The sequence below is a fragment of the Syngnathus scovelli genome, chromosome 12, assembly GCF_024217435.2.
Source record: "Syngnathus scovelli strain Florida chromosome 12, RoL_Ssco_1.2, whole genome shotgun sequence".
Classification (NCBI taxonomy): Eukaryota; Metazoa; Chordata; class Actinopteri; order Syngnathiformes; family Syngnathidae; genus Syngnathus; species Syngnathus scovelli.
This window is the reverse complement of record NC_090858.1, coordinates 12,467,774-12,495,620: the sequence shown is the minus strand read 5'-3', so window position 1 is coordinate 12,495,620 and position 27,847 is coordinate 12,467,774. Positions and strand designations below refer to the sequence as shown.

Genomic DNA, 27,847 nt, shown 5'->3' with positions numbered 1-27,847 from the left:
TAGGTCGCAGTGCAGTCATGCGTCAGCAGGGTGAAGAGCAATGGACTGAGCACGCAAACAGGGCAAAGTTGGTTGGCAAAATGGTTCATTTGAATCTTGCAGCTAACATTTGCTTCATTCTTCAACAACTAGAAAGTGAGTGTGAAATGCCCATGACAGGGAAAACTAAGAGTTGTGTTTTTTTTTGTAGGCTTTCGTTGTTTAAAAAGGTCGTAGCTGCAGTAATTTAAGTGGGTATTTTATTTCTATTTCTCTTTATTCTCAGAGTTTCTGAAGGTCATCGTGGAGACCCTTCTGGCAATCCCTGGGCTCAGGAGCCTCAACTCTTGTTCATAATGTGACGCAGAGGGTGGACGGTTGCCCATGACTGATCTGGAGACCTTTTACATGATGTCCAAAGAAATAAATGAAAAACAGGATGCAAGACTTAATGACAACTAGAGTAGCAGAGGGGGCTATCAAAAACCCACATGAGGCGCGTCTATAGCATAGCGGTCGAAAAGAGGTCTAACTCGTAGACGTCGATGGGGTAGATGAAACTTTCACTTTTAGACCTTTTTTAGCTGAGTTATAGCGTAGACGTCTAGGCAGCATAAAGCGGTCTAAAAGCATTCTATTATACGAGGAAATTCTCAGTGGGTATTATAGTAATACTTGTTTATTGACTATCTGTCTGACAGTGCCCATCACAAGTATTATCCTTGTAAAAGTAGAATTGTTTGTTTGGCTGTACCTAATGTAGTGTCCCGTTTGCGTCCAGCATGTTCAAGTATAAAATGAAAGCGTGACTTGGAGACCAACGGTAACCATGGAAATCCTTCTCACGGGGGATGAAGTCATCTCATCTTCATCATCCAGAAGGTTCCTCTGCTTTCAGCTCAAATCGAATCTCGCAGGAGGACTGAAAAGGCTTCTTGCTCGTCTCTGTCCTGACGGAAGAGGGTCTGTGGTGCACTTATTTAATAATGGGCCATTAAACGTCCTACGCCCTCATAGCCCCCACGGCCTGCCCACGCTCCTGTCCACCGTGAATTAACATGGATCGATATTGGCAGGTCCAGCTTTTAAGTGGTTGGGGTTGCCATGTTGTCATAGCAACAGTGTATGGACAGCGGTAGTGTGAAGGGATGCGAAATCACGAAACGGCGTTGACAGTGGAGAGAGTGGGGGCAAGTTCCAGTGCCACACGAATTTTTATGCCTCTCCTAATTTGAATGTATGCGCGGACCTGGGATTTAACTGCTTTTAACTAAAAATTCGTGCAAGGATGCAGGTGGATGGAAAGATGCAGAGCCAGGAAAAAGCTCAGAGCGACACAAGCTCAAGTCATCTAAATCATCCGTATTTAAGCTAGGTGCGCTGAGCGAGCGGCAACGCAAGATGGCTGCCGGTGGGTTCTTAACCACGCGCGCACGCGCAACCAGCCAGACAGCGAGCGAACGAAAAGGAGAAGCAGAAGGAGGAGGAGAAACAACAACAGCAGCCGCAGCAGCAGTAACTGCTTTAGTCACTCGCTTTTTGCTGTAATAGCGCAGAAAAGACAGGAAATTCACGCCTCGTCCTTCATCGGTTCTCTTTGGAATTTTTGACTTTGGATCCATTTATAGAAAAAGCACCCCAAAAAGAGAAAGCGAGCGAATCAGTCGTCGATGACATGCGACGAAAAAGGTAAAGGCAATAATCGTCAAGTCTCCCCCCCTTTCTGCGCTTCGACTTGTCTTAGTCTATTTGTTGGAGCAGAATTGGGAGACGCGCTGTCGTGTTTACAACCAATCTGGTTACCAAATATGTTTCTTCTGTTCAAGTCCCACAAGTTAGCGTGTTAAACACAGTTTTTGTCCATTCTTAATGTTTTCTGGACTAATTGGCGTTTGATTTTGCAAAGAAACCACAAAATCACTCGAAACCTCGCGCAACTTAGAGTTTCCTGGGTGTTGTTGCCAGGTGATAGACGGATCCCTACTGTTGCCGTTGGAGAAAAAAAGTTACCTTAAACTTTACTCTTCTGAACAGCTAAAATTGTTTTTTGTCTTGTATTCTACTGTAATCTCACGAAAATCTCTTTACTAGATATCATTAACACGTCAACGAACAAATTGGATGTTAATCCAGCATTTAACTCACTCCCCAGTTGTCTAATTCTTCACCCGCATTCCTCTGCTAGCTTGCGTTTAGCTCAACTTTTGGTCTTCATTTTCTCCAAAAACAAAGTCTTTGTCATCGACTCGATAATTAATAAAATCTTCACCACGGAACTCAGGCAGTATAATATTGTGCAATGCTAGCTCGTGCGCTAACAGAAGACAATTGACGAATGATGCGTTTTTTATTGGTAAAATGTCCCAAATCAAATGGCTAAATTGGACCCGAAAGCCTTTTATTAACATTGATTTTTACACGCAAAAAAAATGAAGAGCATGTACCCAAACAAGAACTCAAAACAGGATAGTGTATTTCGTCATTGTTTTACCCTCAACTACTAAATTGTAATTATGAAATTTTTAAATCTAAAAAAGGCTTGTAAGGGGTTGAATAATGTGAACGGGCTTTATTAATCTGTCTTGAGTGCCTGGTCCCCCATCAAATATCAAATTGCGCCAAGTAAATCTTAAATTATCTGACCATTTGTGGAAACGTGTCTGAACAGCCATTGGGAATTATGCCCACGTGACAACGCAGTGGGGCGAGTTTAGACAACCAAAATCCACACTTTGATTCTAAGACAGTGATGAGGTCAGGTAGGCTTAGACAATGTCAAAGCTAAGAGGTAAGTGGAGTTGTCGTTATATTGGCACAGATTACCATTAGCTAACAGTGTTGCGTGCATTGGTTTCCGATTCAAAGGTTCAAAATTTTGTGGGTCTGCAGAAAGCCATTATTCTAATAATCATTTAATGCGTCAATTAGTTCTCCTGTAAATTGATGATTAGATAAATAAACACATTTTCATTTGTCATACAGGACATTATTTCAAGTTGACATAAATGGATGATGATTCTGTTACCGTAGCATTGGTCATAAAATTGCAGTCTGCTTTCTTGGCGGGAAACAGAAATTGTACAACACTTACCGTTGAGTGACTGAAAGCCCAACACGTTTAAGTCCAACAAGATCTCTAAATGATGCAATGGTCATCCAAATAGTTCTCCATTAATTTGATGATCATAGTTGGTTCCATGTACATTTTAGAGTCTAAGATGATTTTATTTATTTTGAAACACGACTGATGCACTGACTGGATTCTTGATCTCATCCATTGGCAGAAAAGACTAAAACAAGAGTGCCGTTTGAGAAACGACTGCCATAATAACTTGTATTTCAAGGGCGACATACCTTGAGTTAAGGATTGCGACAGCTCCATTAAGGTCACTTCATTCGGAGCGCGACTAAACGAGGGAATTGTCGTTGCGGCGGTGTGTCAGACAGCTGCGCATTCCATACAGAGCGTTCATACATAAGTATTTATATCGCACTCCGAAAGGAAAGAATCTCCGCGCATGAGCGCATGTGCGGTGCTACAAGCTGACTTTCATGTTGTGCCATAAGCAAGACTTGAGCTAATGAATCATTATAAAAAGGAGGCTGGGACAGACGGATAAACTGTTGCACCGTCGTTCCGGTGTGGTCACTTGCTCTCGTTCTTGACTTTAATGGATAGCTTTTGCTTTGCCAGTTGTGTTTTACTTTGCTGCCTATGTTTGGGTGATCCCAAAACTGGGCCACTGTTGCCAAACAACACTTTACGTTTTCCATGTGCATTGCCTTTAGTTTTCCCTGCATTAAGCCTTCCTCCTCTTTTGTCTTTTCTACTCCTTGTCGGGTTCATTCCTGCTTCCCGTTTTCTTTGCTCTTTTTGCTGCTTCTTTTCTGGGCCGCCTTTTCTTGGAGAGCATCCAATGCCGCGGGCTGCAGGATCGCATTACTCACCAGTCTGGAGGCGCTCCGGCGAGCTGGCGTAGCAGAGGGAGAAGGAAGAGAAGGGAGATCGGGTTTCACATCACCAGCACTCTACTCTGTCTGCTTTCTTCCCTATTTTCTCCCCCATCCCAGAGGAACATGGAGACAGAGTGGCTGGGCTGGGGAGGAAAACATGCCCTCCTCCTCCTCCTCCTCCCCCAAATCTCTCAAATGGAGCATAGGGTCATGGTGGTGATCATCAGCTTCTTCATCACATTTTTTTCTGAACGTTTGAAGAAGTGCTTCTGAATTTAGGACCACAATGTGTTGCTTGAGGGTCCGCAATACGCTCAGTTTGCTTGCCATGGGGAAAAAGACCAAACGAAATTTTGAGGGCCGTACCACAGACGGGAAATGTGGACGCGATTTTGTTACAGAGTATTCACACTGTACCACAGAGAGAGAAAACGCAATCTATGTTCACCATAGCAATGATAGCGCAGAGCAAAAATGAGAGCGAGTGTGGCCAAAACAAGTTTGAAGGAACAGTTTGGAAATTGTAAACGGCAGCAAGCAAAATGAAGACAATGTTGAAATGAGCAAGCGCGATCGCAGCAATGGTGACAGTGAACCCACCTAATTTTCCCGGCATCGGTTACATCGGGGTGGGGGGTGGGGGGGGGATAAATAAATAATGCGGCACGGTGAGGCACTGGTTAGCACGTCCGCCTCACAGTTCAGAGGGTGCAAGTTTGATTCCACCTTCGGACCTCCCTGTGTGGAGTTTGCATGTTCTCCCCATGCCTGCGTGGGTTTTCTCCTGGCACTCCGGTTTCCTCCCACATCCCAAAAACATGCTTTGTAGGCCAATTGAGCACTTCAAAATGGATGGATGGATGGATGGATGGATGGATGGATGGATGGATGGATGGATGGATGGATGGATGGATGGATGGATGGATGACTCCAAGATGTTATGTGCTAGTAGAAGGTGGGGAAACACGTACCTTTGGACTATTAACACGACGGCGACTTCAATTTGGTTCTCTTTGAATTTGGCTCTTTTTTTTTCTGCTTGCTTTTTCCGCTTTTGTATTCAGTAGATTGATCTGGTACGGAATTTAAATTTCCCTGTGTGTGTAACAATCACAGTTGTCATTCCATTCACTTATCATGTTTGAAGGTTGCTCAAAAGGCATCCTATGTGAAAGTATTTTTCTTAGCTTCGCTTTCTTCCCGCCGCTGCGTTTGCCTTCCTTGTTGATTGTCTCATGTGCCTTCTCCTTGCTTTGCTACTGCGGCACATTCCGGATGGTAGCAACCACTGACTCTTCTCCAAGGCGCTTCAATGTGGCCGCAATGCTCATTCAAAGGTCAAATTGTCATGCTGAGCATCTTTTAGCACAAATCCTACATTTTGTGACATGCTGCCTGCACGTTTGGCCAGGTACTTTACGTCGACTTTTAGTCTTATTGATCAGGCCTTTAAATACTTGAATGCGGTGAATAATTCAGACGCGCTCGCCACACTGGCGGCAGTCGTGTGACCGCTGTCAGTCACATTTTTTTTTTTATTGCGTCACCTGTCTCCGTCATTCTCTTTCATTGTGACCAGAATGGAACCATTTCGCCACCGGGGCGAGGACACAAATCCATTCCAGGATGTTTTCTGATCAATGTCATGCTTTCTTACAGACCTTTTTTTGCCCACATACATATATTTCCCAATTTTGTTGAAAAGAAATGGCCAATTGAACGCATGTAAATGCTGGCCGGCCTGATTGAGGCGTGCGCACGCCATCGGCACGATGCATCGCTTCCTTGCTCAAAACGGAAGAATCGGACTGGCTTTTATTTGCAGGGGTGCCTGATAAAGTTTGCTGTGTCAATCATTGTCTGCCTGCGTTTGCTGTTCAAGCAGTTGGTCGATTTGCATTGAAGAAAAAAATTGTAGTGGAGCAGTTGATCCCTCCAGAAATAAATGAGAGGCATCTGCTTTCTGTTTTGATTTTCATATGCACCCCCGAGTGTGAGCTCCTCTTATTCTCTTCTATAAAAACAAAACGATGGCCGCCACCCAGCTCCTCCTCCTGCCGTGTCTTCACGGAAAGCAGCAAGTAACTTGATGTAATGTGTAACTTGGGAAAAAAAGCATGACTCTGTTTTTGTGTTGCTCTCGTCCTGACAGTTTGCTCTGATGTGACCTGCTTCTCCCATGGAGCCTCGCAGCATCGTGGTTCACGCACGGACACGGCGCTCAGGTAAATTGCAAATTGGTGGCTGTCTCCTCAATGGCAGTAGAATTTCTTATTGTTGTACTTTAAAGCATAAACATACCACAAAGTGTCGCTGTAGGTTAGAAAAGAGGAATTTGCAAATGCCAAATCACAAATGCAATACACAATCCAAACACACAGTCATGTTTTCGAGTAGGCTTCACAATAGTATTTAATGTCGGCAGGATTTTTTGCGGTCACATAAAAACGTGTCCGATCAGATCCCTCGCCACCCTCCCCCAACCCTCACCTCTCTGGCCTTTGATGAGGTGAACCCTTTACTCAGCAATGAGGCGGGGCTGGCCAATCGGTACACTTCCCGCCTTTCTAATTGCGGCCTCTTGATTGGCCCGTTGTTGGCTCGAATCCATAACTATCCAGCGGGAATCACAGACGACATAATTCACCTACTCCACATTATCAGAAAAGGGAGCGGTTATCGGTCTTGAGTGAGTGAATGAATGCCCATTGTGGTGGGGCAGCTTTTATTAAAAGAAATGTTGCGTTCTATGTTCAAATCAAATAAGTCATTGAGTGGAACTTTTGACACGTTGTGACTCGAAATGCACTCAAAGACCTTTAGAGGCAACCGTCTGCCGTCCAAATCACTCCCATATGTCACCCCCTAACCCTAACCCCCCCCCCCCCCCCCCCCCCCACACACACACACACACACACACACACACACATTTTCAAGTAGGGGTGATTTCAGTAGAAAAGCATGTCAGAGTTCCTTGCGAAAAGATCTTAAGCAGAAACATTGAGCTGAATCACAGGTGTCAAACTCAAGGCCCGGGGGCCAGATACGGCCTACCACATTATTTTATGTGGCCCGCGAAGACAAATTGTGCATCAAATTCGCGTGTCATTACTAGAATTGCAACTTGTCTTCACTTTTTAATAATATATATTTTTTTTAAAATTTGACCAGTTTTTACTCATATGATTTGAAAATGAGTTATTTGTCAGTTTGTTTTGTAGCTTTTACTATATATAATATGAGGTGCTCATACATTTATTTGGGTTGACAGTCTTAATGGCCCTCCGAAAGAAGCTATGACTACAATGCGGCCCGTGAAAAAAAATTAGTTTGGCACCCCTGAGCTGAATGATGATATGCAACGGTGTAGATTTTGTCGCTGTTTACTGTTTGATCTTGTGCATCCCTTTTCTTTATCTCAGTACCTATTTCAGGCCATAGAGGGCTGAATACAATTCATGAAAAAAATAATTGCAGCGATCCAACATCAGATGCTTGCAAGAATTGGACCCTAGGAGCACTTGCATGTTATTTGCTTTGGGTGCTAATAAAATGAAATCACACCGTCTGATGACAAACTGAACTAAACTCAAGATGAAGCTAATTAGCCGCTTGGCCGAGACACAGTGTCCAATGTTTCAAGAATGGCCGACGCAGAGTCACGTTTGGCTGTTGAATTCATGTCGGAGTTTTGAGAGCACACGCAGGAACTCGACAAACGTGTTTAAAATCATATCATGTGTCATACGTATGTACTATGTTTGATGTATTAAATTAAAGGATGGCCACGATCAGCAACAAATGTAAAACCTGTTGGTGATGTTGGAGGAATATTTTTCTAGTGCTGCCGCCATGTGTGGTTTATGATCATATTGCTGGCTTACAGCACGCCTTTGACTGCTGCAGCGGACGACAAAGGACCTGTTACTATGGTGGTGACTCTCATTAAAAACATCCCTAGGTCCCTCGAGCCATGACATCAGAACACTTTTGTATTTTCTCATCATCAGAACACTTTTGTATTTTCTCATCATCAGAACACTTTTGTATTTCCTCGTCGTCCGAAGACTTTTAGATTTTCTCTGGGCGACGAGATGTACGAGGTACCGCGGTTGATGCTGGCTGCTCTGTGAAGCCTGGAAGAAGGCACAAGTTGACTTTCAGAGGCCTTCCAATAGACTCCCATCATCATTCGCTACTCTCCAATCGGATCACAGCAAGATTTGGGCATAGTGCGCTATATATAGTTTAGTCATCAGTCAGATGGCAAGTAGGTTTTGAGCAATTGGACAGGGTTGAGTCTTTGGCGGGTGCGAGTGTGGCGCTCATGGCTTGATGCTTGCCTGCTTGTAAGGCTGTGCAGGTTCCTCCCAAACAACGGATGCTTTCAGTCCAACCGCCATGGCGTCCGTCTTGTCTGATTTTTGGGATGCGTCTTTCAATGACCTGCTTGACTCGCGACGACACATTATCAGTAGGGTAAAACTAACCTGTCTCACGACGGTTTAATCCCAGCTCACGTTCCCGACTTGATCTTCATGGAGAAGATACCGTGCGCGCACGTGATGTTGTGCTGCTCTTTTCCGTGGGAAGCGAGCGTAGCACGGGTGCCTGGAGAAGGTCGAGCCGAGGTTACGGGAGCTGTCGCGGGCTTCTTGTTTGGCCGCACGGCCCCTCCTCAACCTGCCTCGTCTTGTCTGCACTCCTGCATGTGTAATTTTTGCGCCACTCTGTCTTATCTGGACGTGTTGTTGTGCATTCACGAGCCCAAACAAACATGCGGCATTTGGATGCTTGTCCAATGTTCTCCTTAAAGTGGAAAGTCTCTCTCTGTCACGTGCACACACTCATGCAACCCACCCCCCACCCTCGGCCAAAGATGTGTGAAAAGTGGGTCACGGGTCTCACCGCTTTGTCCCGCCCTGGCAAATGTAAAGACACTTGCTGGACATTGCCACTAATTCTCTAACACACTCACGTATGAGCCTTTCAGGAAGCCAATTTGCCTTGGCAACATGAAATTTGTCCATCATGAGTTGCTGATGCTGATGATGAGTGTTTATTTCGAACATAAAAGGAGGAAGAAAATAACAAAAATAAAATACAATAAATAACACTTTAAAGTGCCATATTTAAGTCACAAAAATTAAAAACAAAAATAATGCTCAAAAACGAGTAGGAGGAAGCAGAGCTTTTTAGATTCCTAACCCTTTCTCACTTATTCCATTAAACTAATAAATCAATATACAGGACTGTCTCAGAAAATTAGAATATTGTGATAAAGTTCTTTATTTTCTGTAATGCAATTAAACAAAAATGTCATACATTCTGGATTCATTACAACTCAACTGAAATATTGCAAGCCTTTTATCATTTTAATATTGCTGATTATGGCATACAGCTTAAGAAAACTCAAATATCCTATCTCAAAATATTAGAATATCATGAAAAGGTATACTAGTAGGGTATTCAACAAATCACTTGAATGGTCTAATTAACTCAAAACACCTGCAAGGGTTTCCTGAGCCTTGAAAAACACAGCTTGGTTCAGTAAATTAAATCACAAGTATGGGGAAGACTGCTGATCTGACTGCTGTCCAGAGGACCATCATTGACACCCGCCATCAGGAGGGTAAGACGCAAAAAGAAATTTCTCAAAGAGCAAGCTGTTCACAGAGTGCAGTTGCAAAGCACATCCACAAAAAGTCTGTTGGAAGGGGGAAATGTGGCAGGAAACGCTGCACAACCAAGAGAGATGACCGCAGCCTTAACAGCATTGTGAAGAAGAGTCGCTTCCAGAATTTGGGGGAGCTTCAAAGACAGTTGACTGAAGGTATCAAAAGCCACTGTTCACAGACGTGTCCGGGAAATGGGCTACAATAGCCGTATTTCCATGGTCAAGCCACTTATGAACTCAAGACAAAGGAAGAAGCGTCTGACTTGGGCTATGGAAAAGAAGCACTGGACAGTTCCAGAGTGGTCCAAAGTCCTCTTTTCAGACGAAAGCAAGTTTTGTATTTCATTTGGAAGTCAAGGCACCAGAGTCTGGAGAAAGGCTGGAGAGGAGCAAAATACGAGTTGCTTGAAATCCAGTGTGATGTTCCCACAGTAAGCGATGGTTTGGGGAGCCATGTCAGCTGCTGGTGTTGGTCCACTCTGTTTCATCAAGTCCAGAGTAAATGCAGCTGTGTACCAAGAGATTTTAAAGCACTACATGCTTCCGTCTGCTGAAAAGATCTATGGAGATTTCATTTTCCAGTATGATCTGGCACCTGCCCACAGTGCCAAAACCACCAGTAAATGGTGTACTGACCTTGGCATAACTGTCCTCAATTGGCCTGCCAATTCCCCTGACCTGAACCCCATAGAGAATTTGTGGGGTATTGTGAAGAAGAAGTTGAAAGACACCAGACCCAGCAATGCAAATGAGCTAAAGGCCGCTATTGAAGCATCCTGGGCATCCATAACACCTCAGCAATGCCGCAGGCTCATTGCCTCCATGCCACGCCGCATTGATGCAGTAATCCATGCAAAAGGATTCCCAACCAAGTACTGAGTGCATCAATGGACATTTTCTAATGTTTGATTTTGTTTTGGTGTTATAAATCTTTTTTTTTACTTGATCTGAGGAAATATTCTAATATTTTGAGATAGGATATTTGAGTTTTCTTAAGCTGTAAGCCATAATCAGCAATATTAAAATAATAAAAGGCTTGCAATATTTCAGTTGATTTGTAATGAATCCAGATTGTATTGCATTTTTTTTTTTTTTCAAATTGCATTACAGAAAATAAACTATCACTTCCTCTGTCAGAGGCCTCAAGTAGTACGTGTTGGTGACAATATCTCAAGCAGCATCACGCTGAGCACGCGGGCCCCCCCAAGGCTGCGTGCTCAGTCCGCTCTTCACCCTGCTGACGCATGACTGCGCTACAAACTACAGCAACAACCGCATAGTGAAATTTGCCGACGACACGACTCTGGTGGGTCTCATCACCAAGGGCGACAAGAGTCAATACAGGTTGGACGTCGACCTTCCTACCGCGTGGTGCAGGGACAACAACCTCCTGCTGAACGTCAGCAAGACCAAGGAAATTGTTGTTGACTTCCGGAAGGGTCACACCCAACACCTGCCACTGACCATCGACAGTGCTGTGGTGGAGAGAGTGAGCAGCACCAGATTCCTGGGGGTGCACATCAGTGAAGACCTCTCCTGGACCACCAACACTGCATCACTGGCGAAGAAAGCTCAGCGCCGCCTGTACTTCCTGCGGAAACTCAGGCGAGCAGGTGCTCCACCAGCCATCATGACCACATTGTACCGAGGCACCATTGAGAGCATCCTCTCCAGCTGTATCGCTGTGTGGGGCGGAAGCTGCACTGAATACAACAGGAAGGCCCTGCAGCGCATAGTGAACACAGCTGGAAGGATTATTGGTGCTTCACTCCCCTCCCTGAAGGACATTTACGCCTCCCACCTCACCCGCAAGGTGACCGCGATTGTGAGTGATGTTAGTCACCCCGCTCACACTTTGTTTGATCTACTGCCCTCTGGGAAGAGATACAGAAGCCTGCGCTCCCGCACCACCAGACTCACCAAAGGCTTCATACTCCAGGCTGTTAGGATCCTGAACTCTCTCCCCCCTCCACCCTCGGCTGCATAACGCCCTGGCCTTTTGGGCCACGACGGCTGCCTTGCACTACTCCACTTGCACTACTCCACTTGCACTTTTGCGTTATTATACTGACTGTCTGCTGTTTGCACAATTGCACCATTTCAACCAAGTTGCTCTTATTTATTCATTGTATGTGCCTTATTTTTACTTTTTGTATTGTTTACTTGAATGTTTTGTTTGTATGTGAACCAATTGGGTGTAATATGTCTTGTCTCCACCGTGGGATAGTAGGAAACGCAACTTCGATCTCTTTGTATGTCTTGACGTGAAGAAATTGACAATAAAGCAGACTTTGACTTTGACAATATTCTAATTTTCTGAGACATTCCCGTAGTTGACCCTCAAAAAGCGCGCCACTCCTTAGAAGACCCAGGAAGTCAAGCATTTTGAGTTGAAGCCCCCTTCTTAGGGTCATGTGTGCCGTTTCCAAGTCGGCTATTGACAAGCTGGTTGTCTTTAGTCACCATACCTTCCACACCTCTTGACACGCAATGTACATGTGACTGTTGTGTGTTCCCAGCGTTCCGAGCCCAAAGAGACATTGAACCAGAGAAGCTTCTTCTCATCTTGTGAGCAAGCAAACATCTGCCAGGAAGCCACCGGAGCCCAAAGTTGCATCGGGACCGGCGGAAGCGTCCGTCCCCCAGCCTGTTCGAGCGTCCGTGGAGTCGCGCCTCAGGATGGGAGTGCTCCTGCTGCGTCTGGCCACCGCCGCGCTGCTGGTGGTCCTCGGAGCAGAAGGTATGACCAACGCACCGGGTCGGGTCAGGCGTTTTCTTTACAAAAGTCGCACGAGTCACGTCAGAAGCTTTGTTCGAGCTCCTAGGCAAAGTTTCTTCGACATTTGGTGTCAAACTCGAAATTTGCAGAAGACAGGAGTTTTGTAATTTGTCTATTTTCTCTCTGCTGCTTTGAATGCGTGGCTGATGCAATCTGCGCCTTCAGCAAACCTTCTTCTCTGACCTCAACGTATCGCCGGGCAAATTCCCTAACGTACTGAGAGCACTGTTCCCACGGCGGACATTTTGTGGCTCCTTTCACTGGCGTTGCGCCGCCGCAGGAAGCTGTTGAACCGATTGTTTGCGCTCCGGCTTCCTCTTTGCACATGAACCATTTCCTGTATGACACAGCACTGGCACAGAACGCTCCCAACAGTCATTGTTCTCCGGAAATATCCCTCAGTTGCTCCCTTGAAGAGAGCTCATTCCGCACTGAACAAGCCACAAATGTCCACGCCGGGCACTATATCACTCGGGTGGATGACATCCGTATCGAGCTTTGTGCACCTCTGAGTTACATAACACTAAATAATGTGCCTCCATATTGACACACATGCTTATGCGCAAAACAAGAATCGCTTTTATTCAAAAGAGCGCGGCCTATTGGCAAGCAAAGACGAGTCCGTTTTAACTTGCCAACTACATTCTGGACAACTGTCCTTATTGATTCGGTTCTTTATGGACCTCCTCATCAATACTATTCATTTTCTCTTCTTTTCAAAATAGAAAAAATATATTATAGAACGTATCCAAAAACAACATTTTAATATTAATTTCTATCGTAGAGTTGCACTTCATGGAAATGCGTGCGTCCGTCTTTAAGAGTCTGATTACGCAGCGTGCTCTCTGCCAGACCTCACTCTCCACTCTGACTGACGTACAGACTCCCCCCTACACACACACGCACACACTTCCTCAGCTTCTTTTTCTTCCTGCATGTCTTCCCTGGCTGATGCATTCAAAATTGTTGTTGTGACAAAACAATTCAACAGCGTGTGCAGTACACCTGCTAATTGGCATATTACACGGGAAAAACACATCCATCTCTTAAGTCGTAGACTATATTTCAACACTTGATCCAAATGAAATTTAGAATTTCCAGGTCCCCGTAAAGGAATACAAATCATAACCTGCCCGACGCCTCGATCAAATCGACCTTCCTTTCTTTTTAGCCCCTGCTCGTTCCTCCACTTTCTGTCTGCGACGTGTGTGCGCTTATGACCGATCGCAAGGCGCTGTAAAACCACTGCGCCGGCGGCTGTTAAGTTGCCCTTTCAAAAAAGAAAGAAATGAACAGAGGACTCCATTTTCCTCTCGCTTCCAAGCTCCCTCCTTGTCATGCATGTGAGCCCTACCCACCAAAAACAGCTCCTTGGACCTTTGTTTGGTGGGGGGATGGGGCGTTTGTACTCCAGCGACTGTTCCCAGGTCGCTCAAAGCGTTCGCGCTTCAAGTCCAGGCACAGGCTGGAATGCGCCAAGCAGGAGGAGGAGCTGGAGGGAAGAACAGATTGGACAAGTTAGGAGATAAGCGGGCAGGAGACCAACAACTGATAAAAAGCATCAAGATGGTCCTCTCCTTTCGCTTTTCTTCTTCCGTTTTTTGGGGGGGGAATAAACGTAAACATGGATTTTTTTCCAGCCCTCTACGTTTGTTGTGTTGTTGTTGGTGTTTTTTTAGCTACTGTTCACGACAATGTCTAAGCCCGACATATCATAGAAAATCCACTTTTTCTGCTTTTATGTTCATTTTATTGTGTACATGGAGTCTCTGCGATTTTTTTTTTTCTCCATTCTCTATTACCTACTTTTATTTGCCGTATTTTTCGTACTAAAAGTCGCTCCGGAGTACAAGTCGCATTAGCCATAAAATGCACAATAAAGAGGAAATAAAACACAAGTTGCACCGCAGTTTAAGTCGCATTTTGGGGCAAATTCATTGGACAAAATCCAACACCAAGAACAGACATGAACCAGCAACAACAGGCTAAATGATACGGTATGCTAACGTGACATAAACGCAAACGAGGAGTTGAGAACGGGCCTGACGTAACATTAACAGTTATTCAAATAACTACCGTAATTTCCGGACTATAAGTCGCGTTTTTTTTTCCATAGTTTGGGTGGGGGGGCGACTTATACTCAGGAGCGACTTATATATGTTTTTTTTTCACAAATTTTTACTTGATCATTAAGACATCACTTACAAGTATAGTTGACCACTTCCCATGTTATTTTTAGTATAGTTGATCACTTCACATGCTTTTATATCTTTATCTTGAACATATTCAAAACATAAAAAATAGAGAAAACATCAAATAAAGCAATTAACACTTTAAAGCACCATATCCAAGTCCACTGTCTGCTGTATGTACACTTGCTCAATTTTTGCTCCTATTATATTTATTATTATTATTTATTATTATTTGTTTATTTACCATTTATTCAACACTCTTATTTATTCATTGTTTGTGCCTTCTTGTTTTTTTTTGTGTTGCTTGTATGCATATGTGTACTATCTCACCAAGGGATAGTGGAAACGTAATTTCAATCTCTTTGCGTGTCTTAGTATATAAAAAAAAAATCAACGATAAAGCAGACTTTGACTTTGATAAAACAACCAAAAAAAATTATATTTTCAGACGAAACTGGATGAGGGCGCTCTAAATTTCACCGTTGGCCGTGACTCATCAACTGGGTGGGCTTAAGAAAAATGGCACCAAAAAGAAACTCATATTTTGCAGGTTACAAACTTCAAGTTGTAAAATATGCAGCTGAAAACAGTAATCGAGCAGCAGAAAGAAAGTTTGGAGAACCGTGATGTACCAATGGATTACTATTTCAAGTGACGTCAGTAGCGCGGCGCGGCGGTTGTTTACATACAAACGTGCCCACACAAGGACTACCGGCATCATTCGCGGTGATCATTTCTAAGTGACACGGAGGACAAAGAGTTTGAAGGAATTAAGGATTTGGAGTGACATAGAAGGTTTGAAAAACTTTTATGGCTTTTACGCACGCCCGGTCCTACTCTACTGAGTCGGGGGCCGGTGCTCGGCCGAGTGGTTGTCTGCGAATGGTGCGCGGGGCTCGGACATGGCCATTACGCACGCCCGGTCTGTCTGGAAGTCCACGCCGCCACACGCTTGGAAGTTTGTTTTGTTTAATAAAGAGCCGTTTACCAAACCCACGTCTATCCTTGTACTTTGTTAACGCTACAATATAGTTACCGTATTTGCCGGTGTACAGGTCGACTCGGTGTATAAGTCGACCCCCTAAAATTCGACGGAAATTTACGATTTTATGATATATCCTTTGTATAAGTCGAGCTCAATTGTTCCATTATATTAAACTTCAAAATTCAATATGCGAAATTTATTGACGAAATGTGTTCAAATTCCGGGAGGCCGTGCGCATGCGGCTGTTTATAAGCACCTCGGAGGAGATCGCGGCCGGCAAGCTCGCGCACGCCGCCCGGCACCAACGGGAGGCCGGAAATAGCTCCAACCCGAGCGGATCGGCTCTTTATAAGCACCGCGGAGGAGATCGCGGCCGGCGAGCTCGCGCACGCCGCCCGGCATCAGCGGGAGGCCGGAAATAGCTCCAAGCCGAGCGGATCGGCACTTTATAAGCACCGCGGAGGAGATCGCGGCCGGCGAGCTCGCGCACGCCGCCCGGCACCAACGGGAGGCCGGAAATAGCTCCAAGCCGAGCGGATCGGCACTTTATAAGCACCGCGGAGGAGATCGCGGCCGGCGAGCTCGCGCACGCCGCCCGGCACCAACGGGAGGCCGGAAATAGCTCCAAGCCGAGCGGATCGGCACTTTATAAGCACCGCGGAGGAGATCGCGGCCGGCGAGCTCGCGCACGCCGCCCGGCACCAACGGGAGGCCGGAAATAGCTCCAAGCCGAGCGGATCGGCACTTTATAAGCACCGCGGAGAAGATCGCGGCGCCTCATTGGACTTCCAGCGGGCCGCGCACTCGCGCACGCCGCCCGGTTCAAATTTTCTAAGTGCAACGCACAATGAGATGCATGAGAAACGGCCTTGGTTACCATCACATTTGAAGCGATGAATACGAAGTTAAATTTTATGACTCGGTGTATAAGTCGAGGTCGATTTTTTTCGGTCGATTTTGGATCGAAAAAGGTCGACCAATACACCGGCAAATACGGTATATAGTAGATCTGTGGAATGAAGACGAGGCTGACGTCAGGGCGCACGCGCGGCGATGTTGACAAAGGACGAGGAATTTGATCGATGGATTTAATGGAATTAAAATGCACGGATGGTTTGATAATATTATTGGCTTGTATTATAGTTATTTGAAATATAGTTTATCTATCGTTATATGAGCCTGTGGAATATTTTGAAATGCAAGCGCCCTCAGCCGTGCGCACCCATTGTTGACAAAGAACGATCGATGGATTTAATGAATTGAAGTGACACCGATGGTTTTATAATCATGTTATTCATGTAATAGTTGTCCTTAATCACTCTATATGTTACGTCAGGCCCGTTCTCAGCTCTTTGTTTGTGTTTGTCACGTTAGCATACCTATCGCTTAGCCTGTTGTTGCTATTTAATGAATTGGAGTGACACCGATGGTTTTATAAACATGTTATTCATGTAATAGTTGTCCTTAATCACTCTATATGTTACGTCAGGCCCGTTCTCAGCTCTTTGTTTGAGTTTGTCACGTTAGCATACCTATCGTTTAGCCTGTTGTTGCTATTTAATGAATTGGAGTGACACCGATGGTTTTATAAACATGTTATTCATGTAATAGTTGTCCTTAATCACTCTATATGTTACGTCAGGCCTGTTCTCAGCTCTTTGTTTGAGTTTGTCACGTTAGCATACCTATCGTTTAGCCTGTTGTTGCTATTTAATGAATTGGAGTGACACTGATGGTTTTATAAACATGTTATTTATGTAATAGTTGTCCTTAATCACTCTATATGTTACGTCAGGCCCGTTCTCAGCTCTTTGTTTGTGTTTGTCACGTTAGCATACCTATCGTTTAGCCTGTTGTTGCTATCGTTTAGCCTGTTGTTGCTCGTTCATGACTGTTTTTGGTGTGGGATTTTGTCGAATAAATTGCCCCCAAAATGCGATTTATACTCCGGAGCGACTTATATATCTTTTTTTTCACTTTTTGGGGCATTTTATGGCTGGTGCGACTTATACTCCGGATCGACTTATAGTCCGGAAAATACGGTATAACATAAATAACACATTTATCTTATCAAACCATCTGTGTCACTCCAAATCATTAAATCCATCAATCGAATTCCTTTCTGTAAACAACGCCGCGTGTGCGACGTCGGACTCGTCGTCAGTTGCAGTTCAAATTATTATATATAACAATATATAAACTATATATCAGATAACAATAATATAAACAACAATTTTATCAAACCATCCGTGTCACTCCAAATCATTAAATCCATAGGAATCTTCGTCTTGTCACTTAAAAAAAAAAAAAAAAAAAAAAAAAACACAGCTGTTGACTGCAGAACGAGGTGCGCCGCTGAAGTCAGACTAGATATATCAAATAAATGTAATATAAACAACAATTTTATGAAACCATCCGTGTCACTCCAAATCATTAAATCCATCGGAATCTTCGTCTTGTCACTTAAAAAACAAAAAACAAAAAAAACCCAGCTGTTGACGCCGGAACTACGTGCGCCGCTGACGTCAGACTAGATATATCAAATAAATGTAATATAAACAACAATTTTAACGAACCATCCGTGTCACTCCAAATCATTAAATCCATCCAACAGATCTACATATCTAACTATATTGTAGCGTTACCAAAGTACCAGGCAAGACGTGGGGTTGGTAACCGGCTCTTTATTTCACAAAACAAGAGCTCAACATGTGTGTGTGCTCCAAGCAAGCGCCCTGGATCGCTCTTCCGTACAGTGCTTGTTTACAAGACGTGTTCATAAATATTGTGAGGGGATTTATTTTGTTACGTTATGTATGTATGAACAAGTCTTCTGCCGTTGACATCTTTTAATCAATTGAAAAGTTTGCGGTGCAAGTAAACGCTACCTCGGCTAAAAAACTACAAATACGTCGACAGGAAAGGGTGTGAAGCATCCCATTTGCATTTAAAGAGACCGCACTAAAATGACTTGCTCTGAGCCACACAGAACAAGTTTCGTTTTCTTTCTCTAAGTGTGATCTTGTCTCTCTTCTTACGTGGATGTTCCTGACTCCCGGGGAGGACGGAAACGGACAGGCCGGTTTTGCTCCCACTTGCAGTTGTTTTTCTGTTAATGACACTTTTTGTCTTGGCTTTTGCAGCAGCGGGTCAGAACCCGGACCACGTCCTCCAGGGCACTGGCGCCAAAGCAGAGGCCGGGCGCCCTGGTGAGGACTCCACTGTATCCCCCGAGGACGCAGCTCGTTTCCTCAGCTGCTACTGCTCGGGCTACTGTCCCGAAGACGCCACCAACAACACCTGTCGGTAAGTTGACAATCACTTGGTTCATTCGGCAGGACTCTTCCGCAGCACTGACATGACAACATGGCCGCCAACAGAAAGGTGCTGACGAACGCGTCTTCTGTCTTGCCAGCAATAGATTTAGGTACTTTTCTGTCAACAGGCAGCCATCTTAGTTGTAATCTTTTGGGTGAGAGCGCTTGATTGTTTGGCCCACATGTTTGTCCTTTCTATAAGTGATGCTCAAAAATATATAGGTGGTGCTTAAAAATGTTTGTATAAAAAGAAAGTGTTAGTCAGCCTTTTAGCAAGTGCATGAGCGTACATCTTCAGCCAGCTGACATTTTCTTCCACTCTCGTCCCTCCCACCAAAACACGCTTTTGTCTACTGACACGTTTAGTTTGTCATTGTCGTGAAATAAAGGGTCCACAACAAAAGCCGTCATCATTTAGGACAAAAACTGAGTGAGGGTCCACATGCAAGTTGGTGCTGGCAACAAATGCTCTCTGGAGATATCAAGAAAACCCAAGAAGGGAAGAAAGAGAGTTTTTTTTGCTCGTGAGGTGACAAGTGTCCATCCTCAGAACCAACGGTCAGTGCTTTGCCATCATCGAGGAAGACGAGCACGGCGAACACATCCTCACGTCGGGGTGCATGAAGTATGAAGGCTCACACTTCCAGTGCAAGGTACACGTGCGTGCGCGTACACATGCACAGTTAGAAAGTGTGTAAGGCAAGAGTGCTTTGGATTGCCAGGACTCCCCCAACGCTCAGACCAGGAGGACCATCGAGTGCTGCGCTAGCGACTTCTGCAACCGAGACCTACAGCCCACGCTGCCCCCGCCGGATCCTTCAGGTACTAGTTTGTTGTCGGGACTTCAGGGCTGTCCGATGGCCTTCACTGAGCGACCGCCTCATCTGCCTGCTTTCCAGAAGGCAGCCCCCACTGGTTGGCCTTCCTCATCTCCATGACGGTCTGCTGCTGCACACTCATTTGTGTCACCGTGGTTTGCTACTACAGGTACACCAAATACTCGGCAACACAGGCAAACAATGCACGCGGCTTGCCTCACACTTTTCACATTGATATCGTCAGCCCTTGTCACTCCAACATGGCAATCTGCTTGTTGTTTGTTTTGCTCTTCTTCGATTTTGATTACTTCTCACTTTCAGTCACATGACCATGATGGCAACGCGTGTGTCTGTGTGCTTGTATTGTTGGTTTACTGTGTACATTATTGGGCGTGTGTGCGTGCATGCGTGCGTGTCAGGTACAAGTGGCAGAGCGAGCGTAAGCGCTACCATAAAGATGTGGAACAGGAAGGGTTCATCCCCGTGGGGGAGTCTCTCAAAGACCTCATCCACCAATCGCAGAGCTCTGGAAGCGGCTCCGGGCTCCCCCTCTTGGTACGAGCGTGACGCTGCACCGGCAGTCCATCTTGCGACAAGTGAGCGATCACTTCGATAGAATCGAATCAAACCTATTTCTTGTTTCCCTGTCATTTCAAACAAAAGGTTCATCGGACCATCGCCAAGCAGATCCAGATGGTGCGCCAGATTGGCAAAGGTCGCTACGGCAAGGTGTGGCTGGGCAGATGGCGAGGCGAGAAAGTGGCCGTCAAAGTCTTCTTTACCCGAGAGGAGGCCAGCTGGTTCAGGGAGACAGAAATCTACCAGACCGTCCTTGTGAGACACGACAACATCCTCGGTAGACCCAATCTCATGACTCGAGATGGTGATGATTATGTCATGTCAGTGCTCTGTTGTCAGGCTTCTTAAAAATTCATTCACACATGCCAGCATTGGTGAGCCGTGTTTTTGCGCAGCCCTACTTTGTAGTGCCGTATGCAGTGGATGCTTATATTTTTGCAGTTCAGGGTTTGTGGAGTCACATAGTGATGGGTTTTGGGCAGGGGGCACTTTTTTTTTTTTTTTAGCCAGTTTCCTGTCCCAGGATGTTTTTGTTGGTGTTGTTTTTGTGGCCGTTAAATAGACTGTCAGTCATTTGTGGATTTTTGCAATTTAATGTCACGGTCAGTTGATTATGGCGTGTTTATACCCTAACCCTGAATTATCTCCATTGTGTTGTTTTTTTTTTTTTATTCAAATCTCTTTTTCTTGATTCGGAAGTAAGTAAGCAAAGATTTTGAACGATTTTCAATTTATTTTATAAATATCTGTTCTCTAATTTTAAAAATATTTATATTCTTTTTGATTTTAAACGATTTTCATTTTCTTTCATAATTATCTGTTCACTCATTTAAAAAAGAAAAAAACTCTGGTGATGCGTCTTTCTTCAGGGTTCATCGCAGCAGACATCGAGGGCACGGGCGCCTTCACGCGACTCTTCCTCATCAGCGACTACCACGAGAACGGCTCGCTTTACGATTTCCTGAAGACGGCTACGCTGGACACGGCCACGCTTCTGCGGCTGGCGTACTCGGCCGCCTGCGGACTGTGCCACCTGCACACGCAGATCCACGGCACGCAGGTCAAACCCGCCATCGCCCACCGGGACCTCAAGAGCAAGAACATCCTCATCAAGAAGAATGGCACCTGCTGCATCGCCGACCTCGGTCTCGCCGTCAAGTTCAACAGGTTGGACTTGAATTTGATTAACGGCGCGACCGCCATCTCGCCCCAGCCTGCTCTCTAACCCGCTCTCTGGCTACTTTGCGTTACTCCAGCGACACCAATGAAGTAGACATCCCCCCGAGTACACGTATGGGCACGCGGCGCTACATGGCACCTGAAGTCCTGGACGAGAGCCTGAAGAAGAATCATTTCCAGGCCTACCTCATGGCTGACATGTACAGCTACGGATTGGTCGTGTGGGAGATGGCGCGACGCTGCGTCACCGGAGGTACGACACAATGTCTGCGCAAACTTCTTCCACTTTGTGATAAACTGACAAAAAAGGACAACTCAAACTGGTGGGGAAAAAAAGTCAAAAATATACCTGACCAAAACGAATGGAAACAAACTGTAAAGACAGCGAAACGACCACCCCCCACGTGGTCTGTGTCTGTTAATTCCAGGCATAAGCTTTCAAAGTTCACCTTAAATGCAGTCGTTTGAGCTCAGTCCATGTTGGGACGGCACACCATGCTTGGAGGAGTAACATTTACATTAGTACCTCTACTTACAAACGCCTATACTGTAATTTCCCCGCTGTGGGATGAATAAAGTTCAATCAATCAATCAATCAATCTATACTTATGAACTTTTTGAGAAACGAACCGGATTCTCGTGATTTTTTTGCATCTAACTACAAACCAATTTTCGACTTCGGAACCGATGGACCAGCCACCCCCCCCTCTCCACACCCACACACACACACACACACACACACACACACACACCCTTGCCTTGTCTCCTTTGCTATCCTACTCCCTGTTTGTCTCGATGTGTTAGCAATGTAAGAACAAGTAGTGTCGTCGCATATGTCTCCAAAGACTCAATACGAAATTCAAAAATCATAAAGAAGCATGGCGAATGCATGTGTATCGTCGAACTCGCGACGGCGTATGGCCGGTGTTGAGCCAAAGTAGCTGCAGGAGCGCGCACGCATTGAGTGAAAGGCGGAAGCTGTTGCCGTGCGGCAGACAATACCAGCTTGTTTTCAAGAAAAACATGCAGAGCACACTTTTGTGTTTGTCAATTTCCATCTTTAGAAGCTAGGTTTCTTTTCTTCTTTTAAGTTCTCACTCGCGTTCTGCGCGAGGTGCCTTCAATGACTAGTTGGAGGAGGAAGAAAGCAAAAAAGAAACAGGCCCCAATAAGGTTCCTAGAAAGTAGCTCTGGATCTTCACCCAGCCCAACCTGTCTTCATCTCGTGTGCGTGCAGGCATGGTGGAGGAGTACCAGCTACCGTATTTCGACATGGTGCCGTCAGACCCGTCCTACGAAGACATGCTGGAGGTGGTGTGCATCAAGGGCCTGCGCCCCACTGTGTCTAACAGATGGAACAGCGACGAGGTGCAACCATTGGCTGGCGCCACCTCCCGGCAACAGTCTGCGCCACCTAACTATATGTGTGTGTGTGTGTGTGTGTGTGTGTGTGTGTGTGTGTGTGTGTGTGTGTGTGTGTGTGTGTGTGTGTGTGTGTGTGTGTGTTTGTGTGTGTGTGTGTTTGTGTGTGTGTCTGTCTGTCTGTCTGTCTGTCTGTCTGTCTGTCTGTCTGTCTGTCTGTCTGTCTGTCTGTCTGTTTGTCTGTTGCTCTTGTAGTGTCTGCGCGCTATGCTGAAGCTGATGTGCGAGTGCTGGTCGACAAGCCCCGCCTCCCGCCTCACCATCTTGAGAGTGAAGAAGACACTGGCCAAGATGGTCGAGTCGCAGGACATCAAAATCTGAGGCATAAAACGCAACCGACACAATTTGGGGAACAGGACAACACGAGCCCAAGTCATGGAGCTCATCCTTCTTCTCGTCTTCCTCCAGTGACGCTTTCTGTGAAAGCAACGCAAACCACTTCCTTTCTCTGTTTGCCAACATCCTGTCCTGTTCATACACTTGTCCTCTTCCCCCAAAATCCTTGTTGAACTTTTTGAATTTCCTCGTTGTGTTGATCTTGGGAAAGTATCTCGGCCGCAGGGAGACGATGGAGTCATCACCGTGGAGATGTGGACCGTCCTGTTTTTGTTGTTCGTTTGTTTGTAAACGGGAAGCGGAGCTGCTCGCCTCATCTCATTGGTGGAGACAAATCTCAGTGGGCGGAGCCGATAAGACTCAAACTGCATTTTAACTCTATTTATAGCAAACGCTACACTCACATGACAGACAAATAATGTTTTAGGCAACATTAGCAAATGTGATCGCGCTGTTATGAGAGCGAGCGTTAATATTAGAAAGAGAAAGCGCTTATGAGAGCTGCCTTTGAAAATACGCCCCTAGCTTGTGCTGCTTCACTTCAAACCTTCATAAACTCAGAGCATTGTTGAAATGTGCTGTTTGCTCATTCAGAAAGCCCCAAAAAGCGTTGCCTGAGCGCGCGCACGCTTGTTACTCCGAATTGGTGCACGGAGTGTCAGGCAGTACCGATGAGAACAGTTAAGCAGCACTAGTGGAAACACAGTGCTCTGATTAATCCTGCCTTCGTGGCATAAGAATAAAAATAGCTCATCAATCTCAGAGGCTGCCATGTTGAATGATATCGTAGTTGTCTGGGAGTGACGTCACAACTGCAGTCGCGTCTGTGCCTGCTAAAACGGCACCTTTGGGTTTGTCAAAAAAGGCTCGGTAGGTACTCCAGCACTGTCAGCATGGTTTGTCCGGCTCACTCGCTAGCCCCACACCTTGGAAAGCTGGCCAAGGATTATATCATTTGACAACATAATTTGTCATTTCTTGCCGTGCTAAATTATTGTTTCTTGTAGTTCCGTTTTAAATACTTTTACTTGATTTTAAAAGATGTGGATCGTTAAACTGTCACAAAAATTTGCCCCAAAATGTTTGTTAATCATCCTGACAAGTTCAATTGATGGCCCAGCCCCCAAACAAACAAAAGTTTACCCAAATGGTCATGTAAATCGTCCTAATTTTGTACGATTAGGAGAGAAAGGCTCACCTGTTTTCGTTTGCTAGCATAGGCAAGCGGGGGCTTTTGGCTCCTCCCACTGAGCTTTCATACGTCCAATCAGATTATTGTACATGTTTTTGTTATTGTTTTGAACATGAGCCTTTTCTTCAGAAGGAACCTCAACGTGAAGTCTATTAGCTCATCAAAGAGTTCTCCTTAAGGCTCTCTTAGCGTAGCGGATATTTAGGTCGAATGATTAAATCCTGACTAAGCAAAATTGTCAAAATTACATCACTTGAGCAGATGGTCGATCTACTGAGTTTGTATCTTCACGTGCCAAGCTACGCTAAGCATGGCTTTGCTGGACCTATTGTTGCTGTTGTAAAATGTCAGCATATCCCTAGAAATTTGCTAAATGTGTTGTCGGAGTGACTTTTTTTTAATGCAGTCAATTCTAATGTTTTTTTTCCCCTCTTCTAATGTAAGGATCCTTACAAGACAGATGTTATGAAATGTTAGTTTACCAAGGAAACAAAGTGTAAACAGTCTGTCCAATGTAAAAATATTAAATAACCATATTTTTAAGAAATGTGTTTTGTGTTTAACTAAAAATTAACTCAAATCATTTCGTCAGTGTGAGAAAAACCAGTGGGCAAATCCTCACATTTTACACTTTGTAAACTACTTTAATTCGAATGTGGTATACGCGTTTCTAATTTCCTAAAACAACTTGACCGTGTTCAACTGATCCTAATCATTTGGTGAGCCAAAAATGATTTGGCCACAGCGCCCTCTGCAGGACACTTGTATACACAACAGATCTGAATCCATTCATATGACCCACTAATCCTCAATCCTTATGTAGCAATGTATTTTACTGAACTTTTTTTAGATTAGGGCTGCTGACTTTGATTCATCTTTTGCCTTAATCAAAATGTACTCTTTCATTTCCTCTCTGATTCCGAAGTAAAAGTTGATATTTGCAAAAGCTTTTTTCAGTCTGCTTTCATGAATGAGAAATGAGAATTACATGAAGATAAGGTTTTGAAACAATGGTAATACAGGGGGAAAAAATGTGAATGGTCAAAACCTGCAAGAATTCTCAGTAAATTTCGGTTTCTTTGTGTGTCTTTGGCATGTGAAGAAATTGACAATAAAGCTGACTGACTTTTGACTTAAATGTTCGCACTAATGTTTTATGCGCGCACTTGTGCGTCTAATGAGAAAAGAGCGAGAGACGGTTGAGGTTGAGTTTTTATTGAACGTCCGTGTGCCTACTTGTCCTCAGGCTTATTGAAGCAGTAAGTGAGGCAACACTTTCCGCAGTAATGGCGATCGAAGTGGCTGGCCATGAACACACCGGCGCCACACTCGTCTGCAGGGCACTCACGCCGAAGACGGTGTATTTTGCCGTTCTCGTCCACCTGCCAGACAAAAACACGAGTCAGGCCATCATCAGGGAACACGGGGCGGTTGAGCCTGGTTACCTTGTAGTACTTGAGCACTGCCAGCTTGACCTTCTTCCTCTTGTGTTTGTTCTTCTTGGGGGTGGTGTATGACTTCTTCTTCCTCTTCTTGGCACCGCCTCGCAGCCTCAGCACCAAGTGGAGAGTCGACTCCTATAAACATGTCATCAGACTTTTGATGTTTTCGCTGACCCAACATCAAGACATGCAAGGGCGTGGTAGAACATTTGGAGAAAATTTCAACAGGACACTACATTTCCTCATAAGGAAATCAAAGTGGAGAACTGGTCTGCATCACCTTCTGGATGTTGTAGTCCGACAGAGTGCGTCCGTCCTCCAGCTGCTTGCCGGCGAAGATCAGCCTCTGTTGGTCAGGAGGAATTCCTGCATGCAAAATCAAATCAATGGGTGAGCAAAATTTCAAGCCATTCTTATCAGCTGATTAGAGGACAACAAGCAGATGAGATGGAAAGAAATGCTATTCATGTGCAATCGTGACAACTCGCACGCACATTTAAGTTTAATCACCCCCCCTACTGGCTTTTCACAATTAAAATTGAAACTCAGGTTTTCATTTTAACATATGCTTTTTGTTGAAATAATCCACCTTGCCCTAACAAAACCAACAATCTGGACCCATGCTGTCTAAATTCAACTGCTTTGGGGTAAATTCCATCTCTTGAACTTGCATCTTCGCAGATGTATCAACATGTTATCCTTTCATGTTCCAAAGTGTGAAGTTTAGTATTTGTGAGCCACCAATCTCGGCATTGAGACGGAAAACGCTTGAACAAACTTACCCTCCTTGTCTTGGATTTTGGCCTTGACATTTTCGATCGTGTCTGACGGCTCAACCTGTTCGAGAGCACAACAGTTAATCTAAAATTTGCTTCATTGAGGCCATTTATACATCGTCGAGACGCGCGTCACAAGCTTTTACCAAGTTAAAAAGCGTAAACTTGTCATCATATTACTTTTTATTAGTCGCACGTGTTTCGAATGCTTGGCTAACAGCTAGTTACGCTTCGTCTCGGGAAACCATGCTCCGAAACCTTCGCAACTCGACTCCTGCCTGGTATTTCTGAACATCGCGAGGCGCTCAAAACTCAATGGCCAAATACTGGTGACGCCAAGTGAGAGAGTTTAACGTCTTTAAACGTTAAAACGTGGACGCCGCCTGGCTTACCTCGAGCGTTATTGTCTTCCCCGTGAGGGTTTTGACAAAAATCTGCATCCTGGCGCTTAATCCACCTAAAAGGGAACAACACAAGAGGGATTTTTGTTCGAGTACTTGCTGTTAAATGTTGGAATTTGCGGGGAATATGCCATTAAATCGGGAGCGCCGTGTAGTTCTCGGCTCACCTCAAATGGCGGAGCAGCAGAAAAGAGGTCCTGCAGTTCCTCACGCGGGGTTTTCTAAAGCACTTTACACGGACTGGGTGCCCACTGCGGTGCCTGATTAAAAAAAAAAAACGCCTCCGTCTGATGTTTGCGACACGTTTACATTGAGCAGATATTTCTATTTATATGTAAATTGATGTTCAAGTACTATTTATTTCATACAATAAAGTGTACATTCATATGTAGGCATAGCAACGCCAGCAGTGCAGTCCTGAAGTAAGACCCACCGTGGCAGATCTGAATTTTTTTTTTTTAAACGATTAAAAATAGTGGGTTTTTTTTTATCACATAAACATGAGTCAGGTAGTCCTATTGTTCATTATCCCTCTCTGCTATTGGCTAGAACAGGGGTCACCAACCTTACTTAAACCGAGAGCTACTTCCTGGGTACTGATTAAGGCAAAGGGCTACCAGTTTGACACACTTCTGAAATAGCCTATTTGCTCAATTTGGCTTTCACTGTGTTATTGTGGTCATTTACAGTTCACATGTAAGTGTGATTTTAACAAGAATAGCAAAAATACAGTCAAACCTTGGTTTTCGACCACAATCCGTTCCAGAAGACGGTTGGAGAAGCGAATCGGTCGAATTCCGAATCTATTTTTCCTATAAC

The 27,847-nt window shown here is 44.9% G+C and overlaps 2 protein-coding genes across 3 annotated transcripts; one reads left to right on the top strand and one right to left on the bottom strand.

Annotated features, from left to right (window-relative positions):
• Positions 1 to 1,423: 1,423 nt before the first annotated feature.
• Positions 1,424 to 24,956, top strand: LOC125978108 (bone morphogenetic protein receptor type-1A). Of its 2 annotated transcripts, none has more exons than XM_049735163.2 (13): positions 1,424 to 1,668; positions 6,086 to 6,158; positions 12,130 to 12,350; positions 18,710 to 18,872; positions 19,434 to 19,536; positions 19,606 to 19,705; positions 19,786 to 19,870; positions 20,121 to 20,256; positions 20,365 to 20,557; positions 21,150 to 21,447; positions 21,537 to 21,712; positions 22,697 to 22,827; positions 23,077 to 24,956. In XM_049735163.2, the coding sequence occupies exons 3-13, from the start codon at positions 12,290 to 12,292 to the stop codon at positions 23,200 to 23,202; spliced, it is 1,572 nt and encodes a 523-aa protein (XP_049591120.1). In that variant the 5' UTR covers positions 1,424 to 1,668; positions 6,086 to 6,158; positions 12,130 to 12,289; the 3' UTR covers positions 23,203 to 24,956. The 2 variants fall into 2 exon arrangements, with proteins under 2 accessions (XP_049591120.1, XP_049591119.1); XM_049735162.2 differs by having other exon boundaries at positions 1,425 to 1,668; positions 19,783 to 19,870.
• Positions 24,957 to 25,608: 652 nt separating this feature from the next.
• On the bottom strand, positions 25,609 to 27,294 carry rps27a (ribosomal protein S27a). The gene is made up of 6 exons (XM_049735223.1): positions 27,196 to 27,294; positions 27,020 to 27,084; positions 26,634 to 26,688; positions 26,132 to 26,217; positions 25,855 to 25,986; positions 25,609 to 25,791 (listed from the first exon to the last, which is right to left on the bottom strand). The coding sequence occupies exons 2-6, from the start codon at positions 27,065 to 27,067 to the stop codon at positions 25,642 to 25,644; spliced, it is 471 nt and encodes a 156-aa protein (XP_049591180.1). The 5' UTR covers positions 27,068 to 27,084; positions 27,196 to 27,294; the 3' UTR covers positions 25,609 to 25,641.
• Between the last annotated feature and the right edge of the window lie 553 nt (positions 27,295 to 27,847).

Excerpts from the sequence above, each read along its gene's own strand:
- LOC125978108 (XM_049735162.2), top strand. The coding sequence starts at position 12,290 with ATGGGAGTGCTCCTGCTGCGTCTGGCCACCGCCGCGCTGCTGGTGGTC. Across the intron at positions 12,351-18,709 it reads GGTGGTCCTCGGAGCAGAAG|CAGCGGGTCAGAACCCGGAC; the intron begins GTATGACCAACG and ends TGGCTTTTGCAG. Across the intron at positions 19,871-20,120 it reads ACCGTGGTTTGCTACTACAG|GTACAAGTGGCAGAGCGAGC; the intron begins GTACACCAAATA and ends CGTGCGTGTCAG.
- rps27a (XM_049735223.1), bottom strand. The coding sequence starts at position 27,067 with ATGCAGATTTTTGTCAAAACCCTCACGGGGAAGACAATAACGCTCGAG. Across the intron at positions 26,218-26,633 it reads CAAAATCCAAGACAAGGAGG|GAATTCCTCCTGACCAACAG; the intron begins GTAAGTTTGTTC and ends TTTTGCATGCAG. Across the intron at positions 25,792-25,854 it reads CAGTGCTCAAGTACTACAAG|GTGGACGAGAACGGCAAAAT; the intron begins GTAACCAGGCTC and ends TTTGTCTGGCAG.